The sequence below is a fragment of the Primulina tabacum genome, chromosome 6 (assembly GCF_025594145.1).
Source record: "Primulina tabacum isolate GXHZ01 chromosome 6, ASM2559414v2, whole genome shotgun sequence".
NCBI classification, from domain to species: Eukaryota; Viridiplantae; Streptophyta; class Magnoliopsida; order Lamiales; family Gesneriaceae; genus Primulina; species Primulina tabacum.
Genome location: NC_134555.1, coordinates 29,128,634 through 29,154,278, shown reverse-complemented (window position 1 = coordinate 29,154,278; position 25,645 = coordinate 29,128,634). Strand labels below are relative to the sequence as shown.

The 25,645-nt window shown below is 33.8% G+C and overlaps 2 protein-coding genes across 2 annotated transcripts; both read right to left on the bottom strand.

The window, feature by feature from the left end:
• Window positions 1-22,393: 22,393 nt before the first annotated feature.
• Window positions 22,394-23,959, bottom strand: LOC142549220 (uncharacterized). The gene is made up of 3 exons (XM_075658058.1): window positions 23,243-23,959; window positions 23,045-23,163; window positions 22,394-22,941 (listed from the first exon to the last, which is right to left on the bottom strand). Exons 1-3 carry the CDS (start codon window positions 23,484-23,486, stop codon window positions 22,444-22,446), a joined length of 861 nt encoding a protein of 286 aa, XP_075514173.1. The 5' UTR covers window positions 23,487-23,959; the 3' UTR covers window positions 22,394-22,443.
• Window positions 23,487-24,840, bottom strand: LOC142550155 (uncharacterized). The gene is made up of 2 exons (XM_075659392.1): window positions 24,150-24,840; window positions 23,487-24,052 (listed from the first exon to the last, which is right to left on the bottom strand). The coding sequence occupies exons 1-2, from the start codon at window positions 24,838-24,840 to the stop codon at window positions 23,487-23,489; spliced, it is 1,257 nt and encodes a 418-aa protein (XP_075515507.1).
• Window positions 24,841-25,645: the final 805 nt, after the last annotated feature.

Sequence of the window (25,645 nt, the reverse complement as noted above, 5' to 3'; positions counted from 1 at the left end):
CCGAGGGCGGGGACCAGTGAGCCAGCTTGGGTCGGCAGTAGTGGCACCCGAGGACCTCAGTGCAGCAGTTGTTATTTTATTCCGCAAACATTTTATCAGTCGTTGGATATTTTTAAATTGTGATTTTTGGTAAACTTTATTTTCTTCCGCTGCGATATTTTAAACATTGAACTTGATTCATCAGTCGATTTTATGAATGAGGCCATTTAAGTTCTTTTAAAAAGAAAATTTTTAATTTTCCGCAAATTTTCAAGCAAGAAGTTTTAGGGCCTTTGCAGGTTGCAGATTCGATCGAGATATATGAGATGAAGGGACCGTACTGTACGCTAATCATAATCGACTGGTTCTTGCAGGCACTATCAGTGATACCTAGGGGGTCATGGGGCGATGCTACTAGACGCTCTTACCATGATCCGATGGGTGCAATCAGAAATGAGTTCTGACATTCTTGATCAAGGTGTTGATGAAAAGAATGGAGCTAACTAGGGTAAGCCTGAATAAGAACAAATGTTATTCTGAATCACAAAGAGTTGTGAACCCACGGCTAGCTGTATCCCTGAACCATTGAGGGTCACACAAGTACTGGATCATTTGTTTCCGTTGAGAGAATAAATTCAAGGAGTTGAATTTATATTATGATATAGTAAATTCAAGGAGTTGAATTTATGATAATTAAATTTTGAGAAAATAAATTCAAGGAGTTGAATTTATAAGATAATAAATTCAAGAAGTTGAATTTATGAAATTTGGAGAGAATAAATTCAATGAGTTGAATTTATAAAATTTGAGGATTTAATTTATTAAGCTCAAAAGTTGAATTTATTAAATATTAAATTTTGGAGGTGATAAATTCAAGGAGTTGAATTTATAATTTAAATATTAAATTCAAATGTTGAATTTATAAGAGGATTAAATTAAATGTAATGGGTATATGTATAATGGGCTTGTAGGAGTACAAGACCAACATACATATTATTAAGGTTCTTAATTGGACTTTAAAAGATTAATTAATTAATTAAACTCGTTGGACTAGAATAATTAATTCATTAAGCTCATTAAATATTTAATTTAATTAATGGACCCTAAGCTTATATATATTTGTATTAGGCTTAGAGTTTAAAATAATCCATTCACAATTTTGAAAACTCTAGCCTCCACCCCTTGCAATTTTCGAAAAAGGCTCTCCTCCTCTCCTAAATATTTTCGGCCACCTTGAAGAAATTCTAAGGTTGAGCCGTCTCTCAAACCTTGATCTCCAACGCAAAACTTCTCCCAATTTTCTATTTCAAATTGGAAGAGAAATAGATCATCCAGTCGTGGACCTGATTAGAAGAAAAGAAAAGAATCTTGAAGAAAGTTCGTAGGGATTCATCAATAGCTAGATCCGTCAAACCGGATTAGTTGGTGTCAAGTGATTTAATCATCAAAGGTATAAAATTCTTATGCCCTCTGAATGTTGATTCAATAAACCATACGAGTGCCCAAACAAAACATATTTTGTTTATCAAAATAAAATAAAATTTTTAAACTTCCGCTGTGTTTGGGGCACAAGAAAACCGAGATCCAACAGTTTTATAACACACATAATACGTAAAAAAAATGGATTTAAGTGCATTGGGGAGCTAGAACTAAAAAAAAAGGCAGTGGAGAGCCTTTAATATATGATTCTGACATATGAAGTGATCCCTAAGATGAAAACTTGGGTATGATTTTAGAATAATTTATATTCTTATCAGATTATATATTTATCATACAAAATTTTATCACTCAAATGAGCTCGAGCTGAAAGATGTTTAACATTTTGTACGGAATCAAATCATCTGCTCAATTTTTAATATCATTTCATGTTATGCAAAGATATATGAAAATACTGCATTTAAATTTCCATTTTCATTTTCATGTAAGTAGATATTATACATAATCAAAATGTATTTCCATATTTGTTTGTTAATCATCACATCATGATATGATACACATAATGTATTTGAATATATATTAATCATCAAATGACAATATGGTATATTCAAATCCATTATGTGTATCATATTATCATGTGATGATTATATACATATATTTGTGTGTATCTGAATATATTTATATATACAATTTCGACATGTTGTTTATCTCTATGTTCATCATTGATTAAATCAGTTGTTGACATAGACGTAAGTACGGTTGATAGAAAACATCTCAAAATTTATATATATGTAAATACGAGAGTAAAACAAATTTTTATTCTCATTTGAAAAATCGAGAAATAATTTTGCAATTTTTTATTCCAATTATAGTAATCTATTATATTTTAAAGAGATGCTAATATATTCAATAATAAGCAAATTATTGTGTTTTACACATATTTTTCAGCTGTTTTTTTCAAAAAAATCATAATATATTCGTTAAATTTCGAGAAATTTTCGAATTTCGAACAAAAAAAACTTCACAAATAATTTTTTTCCTAAACCGCTATAAACTCTTCGATACCCATTTACTAATCAGAAAGGGTTATGGAAGGGACGAAAGAAGGATCTTTTTATTTCTTCAACAATTTCTAATCTCTAGTGGATCTCTCAGTAGGATTCAAACCCAGATGAAGTTCTAACAATCTATCAGAGAAAAAAGAACGAACGGATCTTGTAGAAGCCGAAGTAAGATATCACATTCTTCAAAAATCTTAGATTTTGGCGGAGTTAAGGATATTAACAAGGGCGTTCTAGTGCGCGATTAAATATCACTACAAAATTTGGGGGTTAATAAAAAATATATGATCCATTTTAACTTCAATTAAATAAAAGAGATTTTGACTTTTTTAAATCGAGAAAAGGGAGTTGACTGCTGTTAGTTAGGTAAGATCATTTATTAGCTCATTAATTAGTTAGTTAGATTTTACTTTTTTATAAAATATTTTTTAATTGATATCGTTTCCTCTCCGAAAGATTTCATTTAGTTATTTTTGTGTTTTTCGCATCAAAATAATCAAAAATCATTTGAAAATTTGAAGATTTTTAAGATAAGTAAGTATATACTCGAATTCTATGTTTTAGTAACAAGATTTGTTTCAGTTTATTTCTGGTTGTGTTTTGTTAGAATTTTTGTAGGTAGAGTTATGTCAGTATTTACAGTCGAGCAACATAATATGAGTTGATTGTGTGGGTCGAACAGGTAAGTGGAATGTGCTGGTGTGGGTCGAGCATGATGGTGTGTGCTAGGTCTGGGTCATGTGTTGGTCGAGCACGTGTGGGTCGTGTGTAGGTCGAGATTTCCCATCTCTTGACCCAGGTGGGTCGAGGTGCACGTCACACTATACTCGACTCAGGGGTGAAGAGTGGGTCAAGCTCTTCACACCTCGTGTGTGTGGGTCGAATGAGGTGTTGGTTGAGTTATATGTGGGTCGAGCATGGTTGAGGTTGCAAATGTGTTGGATGAGCTTGCAATTCATGGGTCGAGTAATGTGTATATGTTGCTAGGTCGAGTGTTGTGATCTTAGCGCTGCGGCGTTGTATATGTAGCGCCTAGGTGCTTGATCTTCGCAAATTCAAGCGCTGCGGCGCTAGTTTGTAGCGCCTAAGCGTTTGATCTTCGCAAATTCAGGCGATGTGGCGCTAGTTTGTACTGCCCAAGCACTCATTTCTTTCACATAACATATTCTCTTAAATAAATAATGATGTCTATATTATAATATTCTTATCTATATTTTTTAGGTTATGCCAACCTTTATTTTCTTTGAGTACAACGTCGAATGGGAAATTAAAGAAGATAATATATTTAAATGGAGTTCATGGCCGAGTGGTAAATGGGCAGCGATTCCTTTGGATTCTGATATTTGTTCTATGGAATATATAGAAAGTGAGATATATAGAATTATGAATCTAGTTGGCACAGAAAAATTGAAATTAATTTATCTTCCTGATGTGAAGCATTGCAATATTCGTCCAATTTATATTGAGGATGATAATGATTTGAAAGCATACTTATATTTTTGATGTGCAAAAGAAATAATTGTATTTTATGTTGAATTTGAACTTAGTGTTGTTTCTCTTGATATTGTTGAAAGTGAAAATATCATGTCATCGGATTTAAATGTGACTCATTTGGATGATGAGTGTGTCAATGATAAAACAAATCTGTATGATCACTATTTTGATATAACTTTTGTCTCAAATGACCATTGTACCAATAATGATGTATTCAAAGATATAAATACTTCAACTGAAAATATGGAAGAAAATGATGTAAGACGCACAAAAAATGATGTGGAGGATATAGATGCAGTGCATGTGGATGATAATGATGTCAACATCCACCATACCAGTGTAACTCATGATACTGAGACTTGTGTTCAAGCTAACAATGATACATAGTCATTTACCGATGGTTCCGACTTATTTATTGGTCAAAGATTTTCAAGCAAGAACGAAGTGAAGAAAGTGCTATCCAAAATTCCTATAAACTTGTCTTTTGAGTTTGAAAGTGTCAAATCTTCTCAAAATATCTATTCGGTTCGTTGTGTGACTAATGGTTGTAGCTGGAGAATTTGGACTTCAAAACATGAGAACTTAACAGATTTTGTGATTCGTATATACTGCAAACGCACAATTGTGACTTAACAAGAATGCGTAAAAGGCATCGACAAGCCAGCTCATCTGTCGTTTGTGATATTTTGATAGAGAACTTTCGCGGACAACAGAAAACACCTCAACCAAAATCTATTATGACAATGATGCGGAATAAGGGGGTTGACATTACCTATTACAAAGCCTTGAAAGGCAAACAAATTGATCATGATATCTTCAGAGGTGATTCTGAAAGAAGTTTTTCTCTTCTACTTTCATATTTGAAAATGGTCAAGAGAATGAACCTTGGTAGTATAATAGATTTAGTAGTAGATGAGCATAATAGATTCAAGTATTTGTTTTTAGCATATGGTGCATGTGCAAGAAGATATAGATGCATGAGAAAAGTTATATCTATTGATGGTACATGATTGAAAGGAAAGTACGGCGGTACTTTACTTGTGGCCTCAGCACAAGATGGAGATTTTCATCAATATCCTTTGGCTTGAGCTGTTGTTGATGTAGAATCCATTGCTTCATGGAGTTGGTTTTTGACGAAGCTCTTGGAAGTAGTGGTTGATGAGGAAGAGTTGGTGATTATATCAGACAGACATCTGGGCATCATTGTTGTAGTTGCCGACGTTTACAAAAATGAACATCATGGTCATTGTATATGGTACTTGTCACAAAATATGAAGATTCATTGCAAAAAAAAGGGTTGTACCGAAATGTTTATGCGAATAGCAAAAATTTATAAGCAAACCGTCTTTGACTTGGAGTACGAAAAGTTTAAGAAAATATATCCCGATGCTGCAAAGCTTTTGGATGAAAGTGATTCATTGCCCAAGATCTCGGTATAACATTATGACAACCAATGGTGCTGAATCAATAAATGCAAGATTGTGTGAAGAAAGACAACTTCCAATCATTGCACTACTAAATTCTTTGCAGACATTGACTACATCTTGGTTTTCAAGGTATCGAAATGCATCTGTCGCATAAACAACAAATTTCACTCCAACTGTTGAGTCAATTCTACGTGAAAGGTTTAAGATTGGTCGGAGATATAAAGTTTATGAGCTGGGACTTCTTGAGTTTTGTAACGTCCCGAAAATTTGAAGTTCCACGTAAACCACATGCATGCAAGTTATTAAATTTTTTTTGTATTTTATTAAATTGTTTTAATGCATTAAATGCAAGTTTATTTCATGAATTTGTGTTTTAATTCATGGTTTATTTAAAGTTTCACGCATTAGGATTTGAAGTTGTATTTCGCGCTCGATCGAGCAACGGAGACCGAAGAATTATCAGGAAAATTATTTTAATTACATGTTTCATTTTTATTTATTAATATATGGTGTTTTAAGTGTATTTTTCAAAAATTGTGCTTTGTTGAGTATTTTTTCCCGACGGAGCATATTTTTATCTTGTACGCAAATTTTATCGAATCAAGACTTTTTGAGGGTTCGGGCAACATTTTCAAAAAAACTCACCTGAACGATATATTTTTGGGGATTGCGTTTGGACTTATTGAGTTTATTTTTAAGCTTGGTGGGCTCACAACCCTTTTAACACTCTTTAAATCCCAATTAGGGCCCATTATCACTTGATTACCTATTTATTATATGTATTATTAGCAACCCTAAACCTAATTACTTTCATCAGCCACCCACCTCCCCCACTCAGCAGCTTTTCACGTGAACAATAGCAGCCCCCATCGGCCATAGCCATTTTCTTTCAAGAAAATTTCTTCGTTACTTTCTCGACGCTCGTTTCTTCGACGTTCTTGCATAAAATACATCAAAGCACGCTTTTACTTCTTTTTTCTCATCATTTACGCCCTAGTACGCTGAAATATATGTATATGTATGTTCTCCTTCGATCTCGCTTGTGGTTGCATTTTTGTGTTATTTTGACATTAAACTTGCATCCTCTTTTCATGAACTCACATTTTTATGAAATTTTGCAAAGGGCTGCCAATTTTATGTTGCTAAGGGCTGTAAATGTCGAGTAAGAGGGGGACATAAGGCTGGAGTCGAAGTTTGTGGGTTTTAGGAGAGGGCCGATCAATATCTTGAGTATTCATGTGAAATTTTCGTGTCACAAAACTCGTCACCATCTGTTATTTCGAATTATGTTACTTATAAGTTGGTTTTCTGGAAATGTGTTCAGCAAATGATTTGTATCACTTTGTTTTATATTCGATTTGATAGCAAATTCGTAATTTTTTGATAATAAACGAGGAAGATACGATTTTTATTGTGAAACCGCACAAGCTGTGAAATTTATGTGTCACAAAACCTGTCACCTCAGTTATTTTGAACTCTGCTACTTATAGTTTGGTTTTTTGAACTGTGATCAACATATGATTTGTATTACTCTGTGTTATCTTCGATTCGATAGTAAATTTGTAATTTTCTGATAAGAAACGAGAGAGATATGATTTTTATCGTAAAACCGCACAAGCTGTGAAAATTCTATGTCACAAAACCCATCATCCTTTGTTATTTTTAATCCTGCGACTTATTGTTGGTTTTCTGGAACTGTGTTCTGCATATTATTTGTAGTACTATGTGTGATATTTGATTCGATATCAAATTCGCAATTTTCTGATAAGAAACGAGGGATATATGATTTTTATCGTAAAACTGCACAAGCTGTGAAATTTCTGTGTCACAAAACCCGTCACCCTCGGTTATTTTGAATTATACAACTTATAGTTTGATTTTTTGGAAATGTGTTCAACATATGATTGTAGCACTATGTGTTATCATCGATTCGATAGCAAATTCGTAAGTTTTTTTATTAGAAATGAGAAAGATATGATTTTTATCGTATCATCGCTCAAGATGGAAAATTTGTGTGCTTACGCTGGAGATTTCCAGCAACATTTGGGCTTGTTTTGTGAGTCATAAGTGGTCTGGAATGGGTGATTTATAGGCTGGTCATGTAGGTTTAAGCCACGGTAAAGGTTAGGAGAAATTTGGTTAAGTTTCAAATCGATTCGGGTTAAAACCGGGCCTCCGGTCCATGTTTTAAAACGAGTCGAATAAGTTTTGAATCGGGCTCAAGTTTATGTCTAAAAAATATTTTTATTATGTTTTGGGATATTTTAAGGAGTTTGATAAGCTTCAGATCGAATTTTAGAGATCCAGGGATAAATCGGTCATTTTGGGTTTTCCGGGGGCAAAATGATCATTTTTCACTCGGAGTGAGATTTTAGTCTTGGCAGCGCCCTGAGCACTATTTGACTTGTTTTTAAATGTTTATATTATCATGTTTATGATTTTTTATGAAATTATGAAAAATACGGTGCATGCTTGGTTTCAAAAAAAAGTTATGTATATGCATGTTTTTATTAAGTGGTGAATATGATGATGTTCTTGAAGGATGTGAGTTGGTTGTGACTCACGATGTATGTGTATACCATGACATGAGATATTATGAGCTGAGGCCAAGGCTCAGTGGACGGGTAATGATGTCACTGATGTCCCCGCCGCCGGGTACCACAGTTTATTTATGGATCCATCGAATAGAGCTGATACGAAAGTCACAACTAATGAACTGAATTCAATTAAAAGAAAATGTATACGTATATCATGATATGATGAGACATGTTTTGACAGGTTATGATTTTATACGACACGTTTACGTTTATGCTTTTAAGTTCATGAAATGTATGTTGACTACGGTATTTTTCACTATTGTGTGATATGTATATGTATTTTCTATTAATGGTACAGGTGTGTTGAGTCTTTAAACTCACTAAGCTTGTTTGATGCCGGTGAGTATTTAGATGAGGAGACCAGAGGTGCCGAACTCTGAGTAGGCAGGGCTGGATGTGCGAGCACCACCCGAGGACCCCACTTTTCCGCACATCATGATTTCATGAGCTTTGAGTAGACATGAATGATTTTATACGTTTTTAGGTTACGCTGTTGATTTTCAGGATTTTACTTGTTTTGTTTCATTCATGCATGATTGAGGGACGAGTTGGCAATTTTTACATTACAGTATTTTTCTTTGTCGATTGTTTACGTTAAATTTTTAAATGGTATATTTCTCAGCAAGGTTGCATGCATGCAAAATATTTAAAGGTTAATTTTCAAAAATGTGAGCTTTTAAAAAAATTAGCCGCATTTTAAATAAGCAGACGTTTCAAGTTAGATGTTCGAAGTGCTACAAACTAGGGATGTCAATTTGGGTGGGTCGAGTGGGTTGGTTTGGGTCGGGTTGAACAACGGTACTGTTCAAAAATTGCTTAACCCGAACCCAACCCAAACCGATCCAACCCAACCCAAAAACTCTCAACCCGAACATGAACATGAATCAACCCTATCAACCCGATAAACCCGTATAACCTGATTTTGAATTTTTTTATAATTTTTTTAAAAAATTAAATAAAATTAAAAAATACTAATATTTTAAATTAAACACATAATAATAAAATCCCTCTCATATATATGATTTAAAATTGAAAATATAATTGTAGAAAAATAAAGTATATTTATTAAATCAAATAAACAATTATTTAAAAAATAAAAAATGTTTAAAATAAATAATAAATTATGAAAATTTATGATATAAATATACAATAAATATTTTTTCAAACATACAATATATAAAAATATAGGCAATATTTATTAATTATAATTGGGTTTAAACGTGTCGGGTTAGTGGGTCGTGTCTGATTTTGACACCCCTACTACAAACAGTGACATTGTGGATTTGGAATCGAAGAGATGTATCTGTAGAGAATTTGATATTGATAAGATTCCATATTCTCATGTAGTTGAAGCGAATTACTTTTGTGATGTTAATTTTTACTCCTTGTGCTCAGAATATTATTATATTATGTTATGGTCCTTAGCCTATTCTGAGCCAATTTATCATGTTCTGAATCAGAACGAGTGGCCATTTGATGATATGTTAGTACTGTCACCTGTGATCAAGAGAAGACGTGGAAGAAAAAAAACAGATTTCCATATGTTGGAAAATTTAGTAGAAGATAGGGTTGGATGATATGTAATTTGTTTGAATTTAAAGACAATCGATTTGATTTTATTAATATATAATGTGTTTGTGGTGAATTTTTAACTTTGGGTCGAGTGGGTGGTGATGGGTTGAGTGGACAAGATTGTAATGTGTGCGGTCCATTTTTAAGTTTGGATCGAGTGGGTGATAAGTGATTCGATTTTGGGTCGAGTGGGTCGAGTGGTGGTGTTTGGGTTTGGTTTAGGGTTTTTTTAGGGTTTGGGTCAAGTTCGAGTCGAGTGGGTGGAGTGTGGGTCAAGTGGTGGTGTTTGGGGTTTGGTTTAGGGATTAGGGTTTGGGTCGAGATTGGGTCGGTTTGGGTCGAGATTGGTTCGATTTGGGTCAAGTGGGTAGAGAGATTTTGAGTTTTGATAATGTTATAATATATAATTCACTTTATATATAATTAGAATGTAAATATATAAAAAAAATTATTTGTGTGAACATTTTAATATGAGTTATATATTATAATTTAAGTATGTTAATTAAAAAATTCATAACAATACTAGAAGAATGTAGCCCTTATTCTAACAATGTGTGTTGAATTTCTACTCGACTAAAATTCTTAGTAAATTTTATAATTCCACTAAAATTCTTAACAAATTTCACAACAATATAACTTTAAAAATTCATAAAAAATTTCATTACATGTTCACTTGACTGAATGTATCTCGAAGCATATGCACTGAATGTTTATTGTAAATCAATCGGTCGAACCTCCATATTAGTTGTGCATGAACATGGGTCGAGCCTTCATGACAGTCTCGACCCACAAAGGCTCGACCCACTCGACCCAATTTTGGGTTGAGTTGGTCGAGCCACACAATATCTCTTAGACTCGACCCACTCGACCCAATTTGGCTCGACCCACTCGACCCTTGGCTCGACCCACACGACCCAGAGAATTGATTTCATTGTTTAAAATAGATACCACACGACCTCGTAGTCGACCCAATGAATTGTTTTCATTGTTTAAAATAGATTGAGCGTACTGAAACTAAAAACCTACAAAACTCTAATCAAAGTTCAAAACTTCTTAAATGGATCACATAAATTAACTAAAAATCAATATAAATTATCATATAATTGTTTTAATCCAGTTACCATAATTTATCACAAATACAAAAACAACAATAATGTCTAAATTCCTCAATCTTCTCATCATTCAGTTGATATGCATTTTCTCTGAACATGGTTTAAGCTGATGTCGCTAAACAATAAACTCCACATTCATCGCTGCAATAAAAAACAAACATAAAATGTATATTGATATACACTAAAAATAATGAAATAATAATTTTTAAAATAAAAAAATTAACCTATTTTTTGAGTGGGAAAAATATTTGGCCCAACTATACACTCTCTTTCAGAAGCATCACTGACACCCAACATATGTGGAAGCATAAGTGACAAAGGGTTAATAGGTTTAAGCAATGTCTTGCCCGACCTATCTACGCTGCGGTCTGAATCCATGATTGTGATCTTTTTAAGATCAGGCAAAACTTTTAACAAAATCCAATGTCCGGGAAGATGAAAGGATATCAAAATTATTTTGGCTTTATTCCATGGAATAGCTGGACACTCACCAATTTCTGCTCTCACATAGGGCATAAAACATTCTATATTAATTTGCTCGCCCTCATTGAAAGCACTCGAAACCGGTTGATGAAAATCGACGTCCATCAATGACACCTCATGTGACTTCAAATGTGAGTACGTCATTTGTAATTGGAGTAAACCTCGACAACATTCTTGAATATGCTGAAACTGAGAAAGTGAAATATGTTAATTACTAACTCAATGTAATAAACAAAAAAGAAAATAAAAAAAAAACTTACTGTCTCATTTAACCAACAAGAAGGTGTCCCCAATTCAAGAAACCACGTTCTATCGTAAGACGAGTACAACCGAGATATCCTTGTATTTTCCATGCAAGAATTAATCTCATCACTTACTCGAGCCCATGATCTATTGCTGAACATTCTAACTCTCTTCTCAAAAGACATAGACATCATATCATTCATAAGAAGATGATGCAGTTCCACATCTGTCATAGGCTCTTCCTCAATTGTGAACAATCTTAACTTATGGCACAAAGTTTTCTCAAAAGCACGAGTCAAAGACGGATCGCTCACAAGTGGTGTATTTGGATCCACCTCATCCGTTCTCATGAATGGAGTCTCTTCATGTGTTAGCCTTGATGTCTCGCCATAATATGAGACAATAATGCATACAATTTTGTCATTTTCCATACTAACAATTAAAAATCATATAAATATCAATAAGACTTACCAGCATTGGCATTTACTGGAGGCAATCTCCCAAACATATCCTTAAAACTTGAAATATCAGTCTGCATATATTTCAATAGATTCATGATCTCAGCTTGATCCTTTTGCATCGTCGCAACTTTATCCTCCAAACTTGTCAAACGAATGTCATACATATCTGCAAGAGATGTATGATCTCTATGCATAGATGTATGTCTCATATCAGTCAATGGAGGAGACGGTTGATTCATGTGTGAAGGACCACTAGATGGCCGAGAAGATTTTTGAACTTTATCTCCAGATGATCTTGAGTATGTATATGTAAATTGTCGGGGAAGCTGTTGATCCTCAGTCTGTACATCCACTTCATCATCTGCGTCGCTCAATGGATCTTGACTGCACACTAATTTAATAAACTGGCTAATCAACTCAATAATGCGATAGATTACCACATTATTAGAATCAACAAAGTAGCCAGTCAAATAATGCACAGACAACCGCTCCTCCGTGATGGGAATGAGGATCCCCAAAATATCCTATATTTTTCATTAACATAAACATGAAAATTAGTTAACAATTAACAAAAAATATATTAGATAATACAAAAAGTAAATAAAATAATTTTTTTGTATATACCTTGACATATACATTTTTAAATACTTTGTTCACGTTGTCCATTGAAGGGAAATGGTTCTTACTCCATTTTCTAGTCAACCAATGACACATCCGAGGTATCGGTATATTGGAACCTTCCCGACGTCTAGCGAACACTTCAGCAATTGCTGAAAAATATTATTAGGCCAAAATATAGCACAAAAAAATAAACACATTTATTAGTATGATATAAAATAACAAGGATATTTCATATAATGAAAAATATTTAGTTACCTGTAAAGGATGAATAAATCCACTATATAGAAGCTACCGCACCCACTAAAACTTGGATCCTTCTCATGGCGTGCTACCAAATTTTCATAGCTTCCGAACTTAGTTTCAAGGTCTTTTCTAAGTCCATAAAGTATTTCTTCGAAAGGTATTATACCCCAGGGATAGTTAATAAAACTATCAAAGTTATTAACTAATCTAATGCATTCTATAATCCTTAGCACATAAAACTATCAATTGATTCGGATTGTTATAATCCTTAGCACATATAATTAAATTACCGAATTATGTATGCTGGACCAACTATTCTATCTCTTTCTCATTCAAAAATGATGCAATCTTCTTACAAATCTCAACGTATTTTGATCCTAAAGTTAACTTATATTCAAAGAATTGATTTATTCCAAGTTAAGTGGAGAAGTAAATCTGCCAAAAAAATGTTATTAGTTGTCAAAATCTAAAATTAAATAGTGTTTGTTCATTTAAAAAATTGGGTCGAGTAGTGGGTCGAGCTCTTCACATGAGCTCATGTGAAGAGCTCAACCCACAGTGTGAAGAGCTCGACCCAGACCCTGGGTCGAGCTCTTCACACCTAGACCCAACATCTTGGGTCGAGAACAATAGATTTTACACCTCAAAATAAAAAGTTGAATTCTTAATAATACGTGATGCTTTCGTTGGATTTCTTGCAGACGAATGTAAGAAATATGACACATGTTATAAGAAGTATCGTGTAGGAATTGGCGACAGCCAAAAAAATTTAGATGCGTACACGATTCTTCTTCTGAATCTCGGCTCCCGATACACTCATCAATGGTATGAGAAAACTCCTATAAATAAAGCGATTGAGGTCCCTAAGCATACACACCTCATAAGAAATATACACCATCTATCGAGAAGGTGGAGTGCTTAGAAGGCTTCAATCGGGAAGAAAAAACAAAGAAATCAAAAATTCTCAATGGCCGGAGGTAATACTCGATCTATTTTCGCATATCGTTTTATCATGTTCATGTATACGTAAAAACATGATTTTGAGCAAAATCTCTAACATTTGGTATCAGAGCAGTGATACCTCTGCCTTGAAAATTTGTTTTTTCATTTTTGAAATTTGCGTAAAAAGCTTGAAGTTTGGATATGAACTTTAAGAAAGTTTACGTACTTGAAAATTTCTTCGGAAAATTTCTTCACATTGCACTTCGGAGTTCTCGGATGAGATCTTGAAAATTGTATAAAGTTTTCTGAATTTTGAAATTTTTTTGAGAACAAATATTTTCATAAGGAAGATTTCTGAAAATTATGAACTCTCGGGAGGTTGAAGATAACTTTGTGGTTGGCTTCAATAATGTATTCATAATTCAACTTAACGATAGGAAGCATTTAATGTCAACATTTTTTTTTTCAAATGCATGAATAGTTGTTCTGACATTGATATTATCATTATAATAATATATGGATGCAAAATCACAACATTTGAGCTAAGACACAACCTGACTCTCACATTATGAAGGTTGACCCCCCCATTTACGTACTATAATAAAAGCATTGCAGGATGACTTGGTGCATGGTAAAGAAAATTTGAATTTTTAATATACGTTAATTTTTCTTTTAATTGGTTAACGGAGGTGATATTTTTTTTAAGGATAATGTTTAACATATATATATATATATATATATATATATATATATATATATATGTATCGGTACATCAATATTCACATTTTGTTCATATTAAATTATATTAAGTTTTTTATAATTTGAATTGAACATATCAAGTAAAATGTGAATATAATATTTTAAAATAAAATATTTCAGATGTTCACAAATGAATAAATAATCTCCACTTTATCACTACTCTGATAAAAGAGAAAAACTGATGAGGAGTCTACATTTTCACATAAATGTGAGCCTCACTTTATCACTACTCTGATTGAAGAGAAAAATTGATGGGGAACATATTTGTTCATATTAAGTAAAAATGTGAATATAAAATTAAAAATTTTGGCTTATAAAGATTCACATAAATGTGGATAATTAAAGTTAACAATAATTATAAGGTGATATGAGAAAACATGATCTGGAGAGTTCTTCATAGATCGGTTTAAACTGCCTTGACTAGCCACCGGTGTCCCTGAGGAATGTTGCTCTGACTAGGAGTTAGGTATTTAAAGGGCCTTAGCACTACCTATCTTTCTTGGGAGCACTCTTGGAAAATGTTGATTATGTAACTAAATAATTATTATATAAAGTATTAAAGTAAAACCAAAATTTTGTCCGGTGAACCGTATAATTTTAAATAATTGAGGAATAGCCACAACATCCTTAATTATGCAAAATTGTGCATTAAGTGGATTTGGATAACATAAAGGACATTAATTGTAATTAATTATATAAACATGATAAATTTTACCTCACAAGGATTTTTATTATATTTATATAATTAATTAGGTTAAAATATCAAATTATATTTTTCTTAATTTACCCACAGGATTTAAGAAAAATACATTTTGATAGTTTTATCATAAAGTTACAGAAAAAATCTTATTGAATTAAAATTTTAGCCCACATACAAATTTTATGTCACTAGATTTTTAAAAACATGAATTACAATAGTAAAACATGATATTGTCTCAAAATTTTTAAGCATATGATATTTTGTGCAGTTATGCAACCTGTGAGTTTTTCTGATATGAAATGTGACATTCCCGAACTGAAGGGCGATAATTATAAAATATGGAAAGAAAGAATTCTTCTTCAATTAGGGTGGATGGATATTGATTATGCTATAAGGAAAGACGAACCATCTGCTATTACTGAAAACAGCATTCCAGATGATGTTGATCTTTATGAAAAATGGGAGCGATCTAATCGAATCTGCGTAATGTTCATAAAGACAAAAATCTCTGCTGGTATGCGTGGTTCTGTCGACAAGCATAATAATGTCAAAGAATTACTGAAGGCTATTGATGAACAGTTTCAGTCTTCAGATAAGGCACTTGCCAGTACCCTAATTATGGAATTCTCTTCATTAAGGCTCACCAGTGTGAGAGGTGTGCGAGAGCACATAATGAAAATGCGGGATATAGCGGCTCGGCTAAAGACACTTGAAGTGGAAATGTTTGAAACTTTTCTTGTGCACTATATTTTATGCACTCTTCCACAACAATATGGCCCCTTCAAAATTTCTTACAACACACATAAGGATAAATGGTCAATCAATGAATTAATGACCATGTGTGTTCAAGAGGAAGGAAGGTTGTTGATGGAAACAAGTGATAATATTTTTATGACTACACAAGGAAAGTATAAGAAGCAAGCCAAAGTCAAGGGAAAAGGGAAAGGAATAATTTCACCTCAACCTGACATTAAGAAAGAATCCAAGTGTTTCTTCTGCAAAAAGACGGGACACATGAAGAAGGATTGCAATAAATTTAAAGACTGGCTTGAAAAGAAAGGTATTCCTACTTCATTTGTCTGTTATAAATCTAATATGGTTGATATGATTTATAACACATGGTGGATTGATTCTGATTCTACAATCCATGTTACAAATACCTTGCAGGGTATGCAAAACCTAAGGAAGCCAATAGAAAATGAACGGAGCATCTATTTAGGAAACAATATGTCTTCGCATGTGGAGGCTATTAGACTTGCTGCCTAGTGTTGAATAGTGGTTATATTTTAAAATTGAAAACGACCTTTTATGTTCCTAGTTTTTCTAGGAATTTAATTTCAGTATCAAAACTTGTACATCTTTGTTATTCCTTTCAGTTTTTGGATAAATCAATAAATTTGTTTTATAAATCAAATCTTATTGGAAATGTTACAATGGTTGATGGTCTTTTTTCTAATTCTTTGCAAAATAATAACACCATTATGCATGTTCAAGGAGGTATTAAAAGATGTGTTATAAATGAAGATTCATCTATATTGTGGCATAGAAGATTGGAACATATCTCCATAGAGAGGATTAAAAGATTAGTGAATGATGGAGTACTTAGATTTTACTGATTTTGAGACTTGTGTGGACTGCATTAAGGGAAAGCAGACCAATAAGTCTAAAAAGGGTGCCAAGAGGAGTACGGAAATATTAGAAATCATACACTCAGATATTTGTTGTCCAGATATGGACATGAAAAGTCTAAGGCTGAAGTGGAGAAGTAATGTGGAAAACATATTAAGATCGTGAGAACAGATAGAGGTGGAGAATATTATGGTAGATACACTGAGAATGGACAGGCACCTGGTCCGTTTGCGAAGTTTCTCCAAGAACATGGGATTGTTGCCCAATATACTATGCCTGGTTCTCCTGACCAGAATGGCGTAGCTGAGAGGAGAAACCGAACATTATTGGACATGGTGAGGAGCATGTTTAGTAGCTCTAAACTTCCTAAATCCTTCTGGACTGATGCTCTTAAGACAGCTGTGTATATATTAAGCCGAGTTCCAATTAAGGTTGTCCCAAAAACGCCATTTGAGTTATTTAAAGGTTGAAAACCAAGTTTGCAACATATACGCGTTTGGGGTTGTCTTTCTGAAATAAGAGTTTATAACCCACATGAAAAGAAACTGGACCCAAGAAATATAAGTGGATATTTCATTGGGTATGCCGAAAAATCCAAAGGGTACAGATTCTGTTGTCCATCTCACAACACTAGAATTATGGAATCGAGAAATGAAAAATTTCTTGAGAATGATTTGATTAGTGGGAGTTATCATTTAAATGCCGTAGTTTTTGAGAATGATCACATTAATTCACAACCCTCTTATTCAAATGACAGATTGGTCATTATTCACACTCCTCAAGACCAAATGAGTGTTAGACAACCAGTTACTGAAATCCCACAAATCGCTGATGAAAATCCAGTAGATCAAGTTGTTAATGAAGAACAACAAGAAATTGTTGATCAACCAAACAACCTAAGGAGATCTACTAGAATAAGAAGATCGGCAATATCTAGTGATTATGTTGTGTATTTACAAGTATTGGATTTTAACATTGGAGCCGAAAATGATCCTGAAACGTTTTCACAAGCCATGAGTTGTAATGAGTCAAAACTATGGTTTAATGCTATGAAAGAAGAGATGAATTCTATGTCAATTAATGGAGTCTAGGATCTTGTTCAGTTGCCTGATGGTGTAAAAGCCATTGGATGTAAATGGGTCTTCAAAACAAAGAAAGACTCATTAGGCAACATTGAAAGGTATAAAGCAAGACTTGTTGCTAAAGTATTCACTCAGCAGGAAGGAATCGACTACAAGGAGACTTTTTCTCCTGTATCTAAGAAAGATTCTCTTCGTATCATTCTAGCATTAGTTGCACATTTTGACTTAGATTTACAACAAATGGATGTGAAAACAGCTTTTCTCAATGGAGAACTAGAGGAAGAGGTTTATATGAAACAACTTGAAAGATTCTTCTCTAGTAATGGTGAGCAATTGGTTTGTAAGCTTAAGAAATCTATATATGGATTTAAACAAGCTTCCCGTCAATGGTATTTGAAATTTCATGATGTTATTTCTTCATTCGGATTCGATGAGAACCCCATGGATCAATGTATATACCAGAAGGTCACTGGGAGCAAAATTTGTTTCCTTATTCTATATGTGGATGATATATTACTTGCAACCAATGATAAGGGTTTGTTATATGAGGTGAAACAATTTCTCTCTAAAAACTGTGATATGAAGGATATGGGTAAGGCATCTTATGTCATTGACATTAAGATACATAGAGACCGGATTTGAGGTATTATAGGTCTGTCTCAAGAAACCTATATAAACAAAGTTTTAGAGAGATATCGGATGAAAGATTGTTTACCAAGTATAGCTCCCGTTGTGAAAGGCGATAAATTCAATTTGAGCCAATGCCCAAAGAATGATCTAGAGAGGGAACAAATGAAAAGCATTCCTTATGCTTCTGCTGTCGGAAGCTTAATGTATGCTCAGGTTTGCACTAGACCTGACATTGCATTTGTTGTTAGGATGTTGGGAAGATATCAGAGTAATCCAGGTTTAGACCTTGGAAAGCTGCAAAGAAAGTCATGAGGTACTTTCAGGGGACCAAAGATTATATGCTTATGTTCAGACGAACTGAGAATTTGAAAGTAATTGGCTACTCTGATTCAGACTATGCTGGCTGCATTGATTCACGAAAATCCACTTCAGGATATATTTTCATGCTAGCTGGTAGAGCTGTATTTTGGAGAAGTGCAAAGCAGACGTTGACTGCTACTTCCACTATGGAAGCTGAGTTCGTAGCTTGTTTTGAGGCAACCTCACATGGTGTATGGTTAAAGAGTTTCATTTTAGGGCTTGGAATTATGGATTCTATATCTAGGCCATTAAGAATATATTGTGACAATTCAGCTGCTGTTTTTATGGCTAAAAATAACAAAAGTGGTAGTCGAAGCAAGCACATCGACATTAAGTATTTAGCCATACGAGAACGTGTTAAAGATAAGAAGTTACTTATCGAGCACATTAGCACTGAATTGATGATTGCGGATCCTTTGACTAAGGGCATGCCACCATTGAAATTTAAGGATCATACAGAAAGAATGGGACTTGGTTCCTTTACGTAATTTTGTTGTAAGAACAAATTTAATGAAAATATGATGTGATATTTTCTCATATTTGTTGTGTACACATTCATTGATTTGAGAAATATCAATAAAGTTGAACCTCGAATAAACATTTGGTTTATTCATTAAGTTATACTGATTTGAGAGACATAATGCATTGTAATACATGGAAGATAATATTCGTTTTAAGATGACCTATCGCCATGATTCATGTATTTTATTTTCTCCCATGGTAAATGAGATATATGTGTCAAGTTGGAGAATGTAAGAAATATGACAGATGTTATAAGAAGTATCGTGTAGGAATTGGCGACGGCCAAGAAAATTTAGATGTGTACACGATTCTTTTTCTGAATCTCGGCTCCCGATACACTCATCGATGGTATGAGAAAACGCCTATAAATAAAGCGATTGAGGTCTCTAAGCATACACACCTCATAAGAAATATACACCATCTATCGAGAGGGTGGAGTGCTTAGAAGGCTTCAACCGAGAAGAAAAAACAAAGAAATCAAAAATTATTAATGGCCGGAGGTAATACTCGATCTATTTCCGCATATAGTTTTATCATGTTCATGTATATGTAAAAACATGATTTTGAACAAAATCTATAACAACGAATTCCTTGTAGACTCATTGTTAATTGTTAGCCAAAAACCAAAACAAAGGATGCAAAGTGGGTTGAGAAGAAGAAAATGTTTTGTGAAAATTGGGAAGGAATGAAGCGAGATGTAAATTTGGTTGAGTCGAGTAAGATTGGGTCGCGTATGTTTTTTATTTAACTAAATTATAATTTTTATTATATATAAAATTAAAATAAAAATTAAAATACATTAACGAAAAAAATTATTTTTTAAACAAATTAAAAAAAACGTTAAAAAATAAATTACATCTGCTCCTTTTTTTAATAAACACTTCGTCACTCCCGTTTTTCTCGTTTTCCCAAAATTTGGCCCTTCAATCGAGCAGGAACGAGGAAACAATGTGTTCGTTTGGGCACAGAGCTAATACTATGCTAACTTTCTCCGACACCATTCTGGCGTGTATGTGCGCCATGGATTCTGACCCTTCAATTCGCTTCTCCTACCACCAATGTTCAGGTATACATGCATTTTTGCACTTGTTTCTAGTGTTTGATTGATTTGTGTGGGCTTCTGTTCATTTTTTATGTGTTTCTATTGTGGCTTTCGGGTTTTGAACGTCGATTTGCTCCAGAAGAAACCGGATGGTGGCGACGATGAGGTAGATCCATTGTATTTCTTTGAGTGTTTTTTTCCCGATGGTTGTGAGTTGTTTGGCTGTGATTATGTGTGGGGATACATTGAATTTTTTGGGTTTTGAGGTTTGTTTATTTTGTTGTATGATGACTGTTACTGAAAATTGAACCAGGAAAAAAGTCGATGTTCTAACTCTTCAACGTTAGACTCTGTTTGGATTTGAATGGAAGATATTTTCATGGTTTAAAATCCGTTATTTTCCATGGGCTTACAAAGTAGTAAGCGTCACGGATTTCAAACAATGAAAATATCTTCCAATCCAGTCCAAACACTTACTTGCAGATTAGGTTGAGAATTTGTTGATTTTTTGTTTGAGCGTGAAACATTTTTTGTTCTAGGCATTTTCCTATCTGAAATTCCAAGGATTTTAAATTTTTTTGAAAAACTTCCATCCAAAGTCAAGTTTGGCCTTAAAACAATTCGAAGTTCTAAATTATTGATTTTCCCACGGTTGGATTTTATTTTGGTAAATTCTCGGAGATGACCAAATTGTTTTTATTTTCTCATATTGCTTGTTGCACAAGGGTAAAGCAGTGTGAATGATCAAGCCACTGTCAAACTTTGTTATCCGACCGTGCGAACATGCTGCCCTTGAAGCCATTATCTTTTCTACATTAGTTGCCTCCAGCATGGGCAATGTTGTATTGCTCCACTTCTGGTTTAGTGATACTACCTCACTCAATACTCTTAGCATTTTACATGACACTTAGATACTTAGATATCTATCAAGCATTCGATTTAACCATCCAATGGTCATTGTGATTATGCTATCGGAAATTTTTTAGAGCATTACAAAGTCCTCTTTTTTTTCCTGTTATGTGGCAAAAGAGATCATGAAACCTTAAGCATGCCAAAAAGCAATGTTGTCTTTTAAGAAAATCGAATGAAAAACAATAGTAAATGTAGATGAATGAGTTCATCAATAGAGTTGTATAACACTCCCACATTGAAATTGGCACTTGCCAAATATTTGAGCTCAATGCCTGCACACATTAAAGGATCCCGAGAAAATGTGTTGAACTGACAGAGGAGTGATTTGGATTTGGAAACTATAAATCAATGTTTCATATTTTCTGCTATTTTGTGCCATAAGTGTTCATGCTAATTACGGATGTCCATAGCATATCACCAATATTCTCAATGATGTGACTTGCGAGTTTTTTTGTTTGGCATAGTTTTGGAAGCAGGATGATTTTTGCTGTATTAATCCTTGGACAAGATTGATAACTAATGAAGTGTATTTTAATGAATATATGTGGTTTTTTTATTAGAAAAAGTGTCCATGTTTTCTTATTCATTTTAGCTCGTGAATATTATGTTAGAGTAGATGCTCTGTAAACCAACTGTTGGCTCGGGAATTTATTGACTCAAGTGTAATAAACAATTTTTATTTTAATAAAATTTACTTTTTAATGGTTTCGTTTTACTTTATCTGTATACCCATGCAATCAGCATAGATAAAGTCATTGATTATGCTTTAATACAAATGAATCGTAATTCGATATTGAAACTCATTTGTAAACACTGCATATTCTAAATTCGTTCCTAGTCGATTCAGCCGCCTAAAATAAGGATATAGGCCGATTGAGCTCGAGACTAGCATCTGTAATGTTGTGTACTGCGTTTCTTGGTAAGGGCATAGAGATGTCCAAACATACAGATGAGTAGTCATATGATGATTATACCGAACAACCCTCCATCGGGCTTTCCAAGTGGTTATCATTAAACGAGAGAATAAGTGCGTGGTTATGATTGTACACAATTAGTCATAGTTGTCAATGTTAAATAACAAATATATAAGTTCAAAACATATAAAACCTCAATTCTAAAACTAGAAAAACATAATTTAAAATTCATCTTTATCTTCTTCATCAAGATCGAGACCATCTTCTTCATTTGAAATTGCATAACGTTCGGCGTCATTCTCTTTTTCACTTTCTTCATCAAAGTCAAATTCATCATCATCTATAAAATTAAGTGTGGAAGATGTTTCTATTGGCCTTTTCCTTCTAGACTTAGATGTAGCCGCCTTCGAGCTTCCTGTAGATGTAGGGGTCGCCTTCGAGGCCCCTTTGGATTTCCTCAATGTATAAGGAGCTTCATCTACTCCAACAACATCTGCAACATCTTGCCAAGTCAAATCATCACCATCATGAACAAAGTCATGCTCTTCATCCTCCGGTCTCCCTAGCAGCCATTCATTGCCATCATCCACTTCAGTCAATATGATAGGATCGATGGTATCACGACTATCGTATCTACGCCTCAGAGCTCTGTTGTATTTGATGAACACCAAATCATTCAGGCATTTTTGCTCCAATCTATTCCTTTTCTTGGAATGAAGCTACATTTATTTATATATGTTTATCAAGGCACGTGGCACGAGAACAAATTCTTAAAACTTCACAGTAATAGAAAATAAAAATTTTAATATTATAAAAACTTACATGTTCAAACACACTCCAATTGCGCTTGCAACCAGAGGAGCTACAAGTGAGACTGAGTATCTTTTGGGCAAGTTTTTGCAACTTTGGTGTCGAAGCTCCATATGAGTTCCACCATGCAGCTAGTTAATAACAATAGATATATTAATATTTCTCATTTAATTTATTTCAAAAAAATAAGGAAAAACTTGATTTTCATACCTGGTGATACAACCTTTCTCATTTCGATTGCAACTTCCTTCCCAAAAAGACCTTCGGCTTGTTTGTATTTTAACAACTCTGTATGTATTTTTCTCTCCGTCTCAGTATCAAAAGTCAACCTACTGATTGCATTGTACAACCCCGTAACTACTTCCTCATCTTGTTCTATCTCAGAATTTGAGTAAAAGAACTGAGGGTTCAAGAAATAACCCGCTGCATGCAAATCTTGATGGAGTTGCAACATTCACCTATTGTCGATTATCTCAAAAACCTCTTTGTACCTTTCTTCGTTATTACCAAAGGCTTTTGCTATTTTCTCCTTAGCCCTATCCATTGCCTCGTATATATAACCTATGGCAGGCTTCTTCTCCCCATCAACCAACCGAAGTACCTCCAATAATGGGCCACCAACTTTCATAGCATAAATGATAGAATTCCAAAACGAAGGCATCAAAATAATTTTCTGTGCTTGCTTACCAGTCTGTTCCTTCGCAAATTTGCTTTTACTCCAATTTTCTGAAGTAAACATCTTTCTCAAATGTTGCTTATGCTGCTGAAAGCTTCTCATAGTCAAGAAAGCGGTGGCAAAACGAGTTTTAGCTGGCCTGATAAGGTCTCTTTGATCGGTGAACTCTCTCATCATGTTCAACAACATAGTTCGGTTGTAAATATATCTGTTAACATTAATTGCCCGCTCAAGTGCCCTCTTCAAATCTGGAATATTGAATATGTCCTCAAACATCAAATCCAAACAATGTGCTGCACACGGGGCCCAATAAAAGTTTGGATATTTATCCATCAACTTCTTTCCTGTAAAGAACAAGAGAATAAAATGATAGTTAATGAAAATGAAACTAATCAACGAAAGTTAAAAGACGTTGTACCTTAGTATATTAGATTTTCTAACCCGCATAAACATTATTTGATGCACTGTCGGTGACCACTTGAACAATATTATTCACCCCAACTTTTTGCACAAACTTGTCAAGCAATTCAAACATCTTCTCACCCGTGTGAGAGTAGCTAGATGCATCAACTGATTCAATAAACATGCTGCCTTTTGGGGTATTCACCAAGAAATTGATAAGTGATCTCCCCTTTCTATCTCTCCACCCATCAACCATCAAAGTACAACCATTCTTCGCCATCTCCTCTTCATTTTGTTTCAAAATCAGCTTTGTATGGTTGATCTCCTCCTTTAAAAGTGGTTCTATCACCTCATGGTAACTAGGTGGTTTCATCCCAGGACCATATTGTCCAATAGCTTCGATCATTGGCTTGAAGCTGTCATATTTGACCGCCTTGAATGCGATCCTCGCATCATACATCCACCTTGCAAATTTTTGAACTGCATCAGACCTCAACTTTTTCTGAACTTCATTAAATTGGGGTGTTTTACCACCTTGATTCTTTGCGTCTAGCTTAAAAAAAGCATTTATAGGACGCAATGACCATGGTTTTTTGGGCATTAACATTGACGAGTTGCCTGAGGTAGATGCCGACCGCTTTCCACGAGAGGATGGATCCACGTGTGGATCAATATTATCTCCTTGCTCTTCTATATCAAAAACATCATCAAAATGAGGCATGGAATCCATGACGGTTTTTTGGGCTAACTTTTCTTTAAAGTGATCTTTCATTTCTTGCTTAACACATGCTGGGGCTTTTGGACAAAGTTTTGTGTTTTTAAATCCTCCCGCAAGATGTTGTTTGAGCCTTGTTATCCCACTTTTTGTAACTTTTTGGCAAAAGTTGCATAATATTCCATCAGAAATCTTGTATGGATTAACCATCCTCCCATAATTCCATCCAATATCTTTTTTTCTCAATTCTTCTTGTAGGTTTTCCATCTTATAAACTCTGAAATTAAGAAAAATAAAATTGATTATACATTGATGAAATCCTATAAGCAAATGGCAATAGACTAGTAGATAATATTCCAGAAATAAATCATTCTGTTATAGAGATTATACATTGAAGAAATCCAATATTCCAATAAGCAAATGACATTAACTAATATTTCAGAAATATAATCAATATTCATTTGCTACAGTACGTACAAAGGCAGTAACTAATATTCCAATAATCAAATGGCAGTAACTAATATTATAGAATCAAAGAGCTGCAAGCTTTTGGGACTTTTATAACCAGTTTTAGAATAAAATCAATATATATGACAATTGAAATGATGGTCAATACATCTTTATGCTAGCTGCAAGTTTGTACAAATTTTATGATCCATGTAGACTAAATCTAATATATTTAATCTTTACCTTCAAATTTTTTGAGACGCAAATTGAAAAAATGTATTCCATTAAATAAATAAGCTCTTATATATAATTTGCTAGCTGGGAGTAAACTTTTAATAGACAATATAGTCTGGATTATCAACCTATAAGCAGA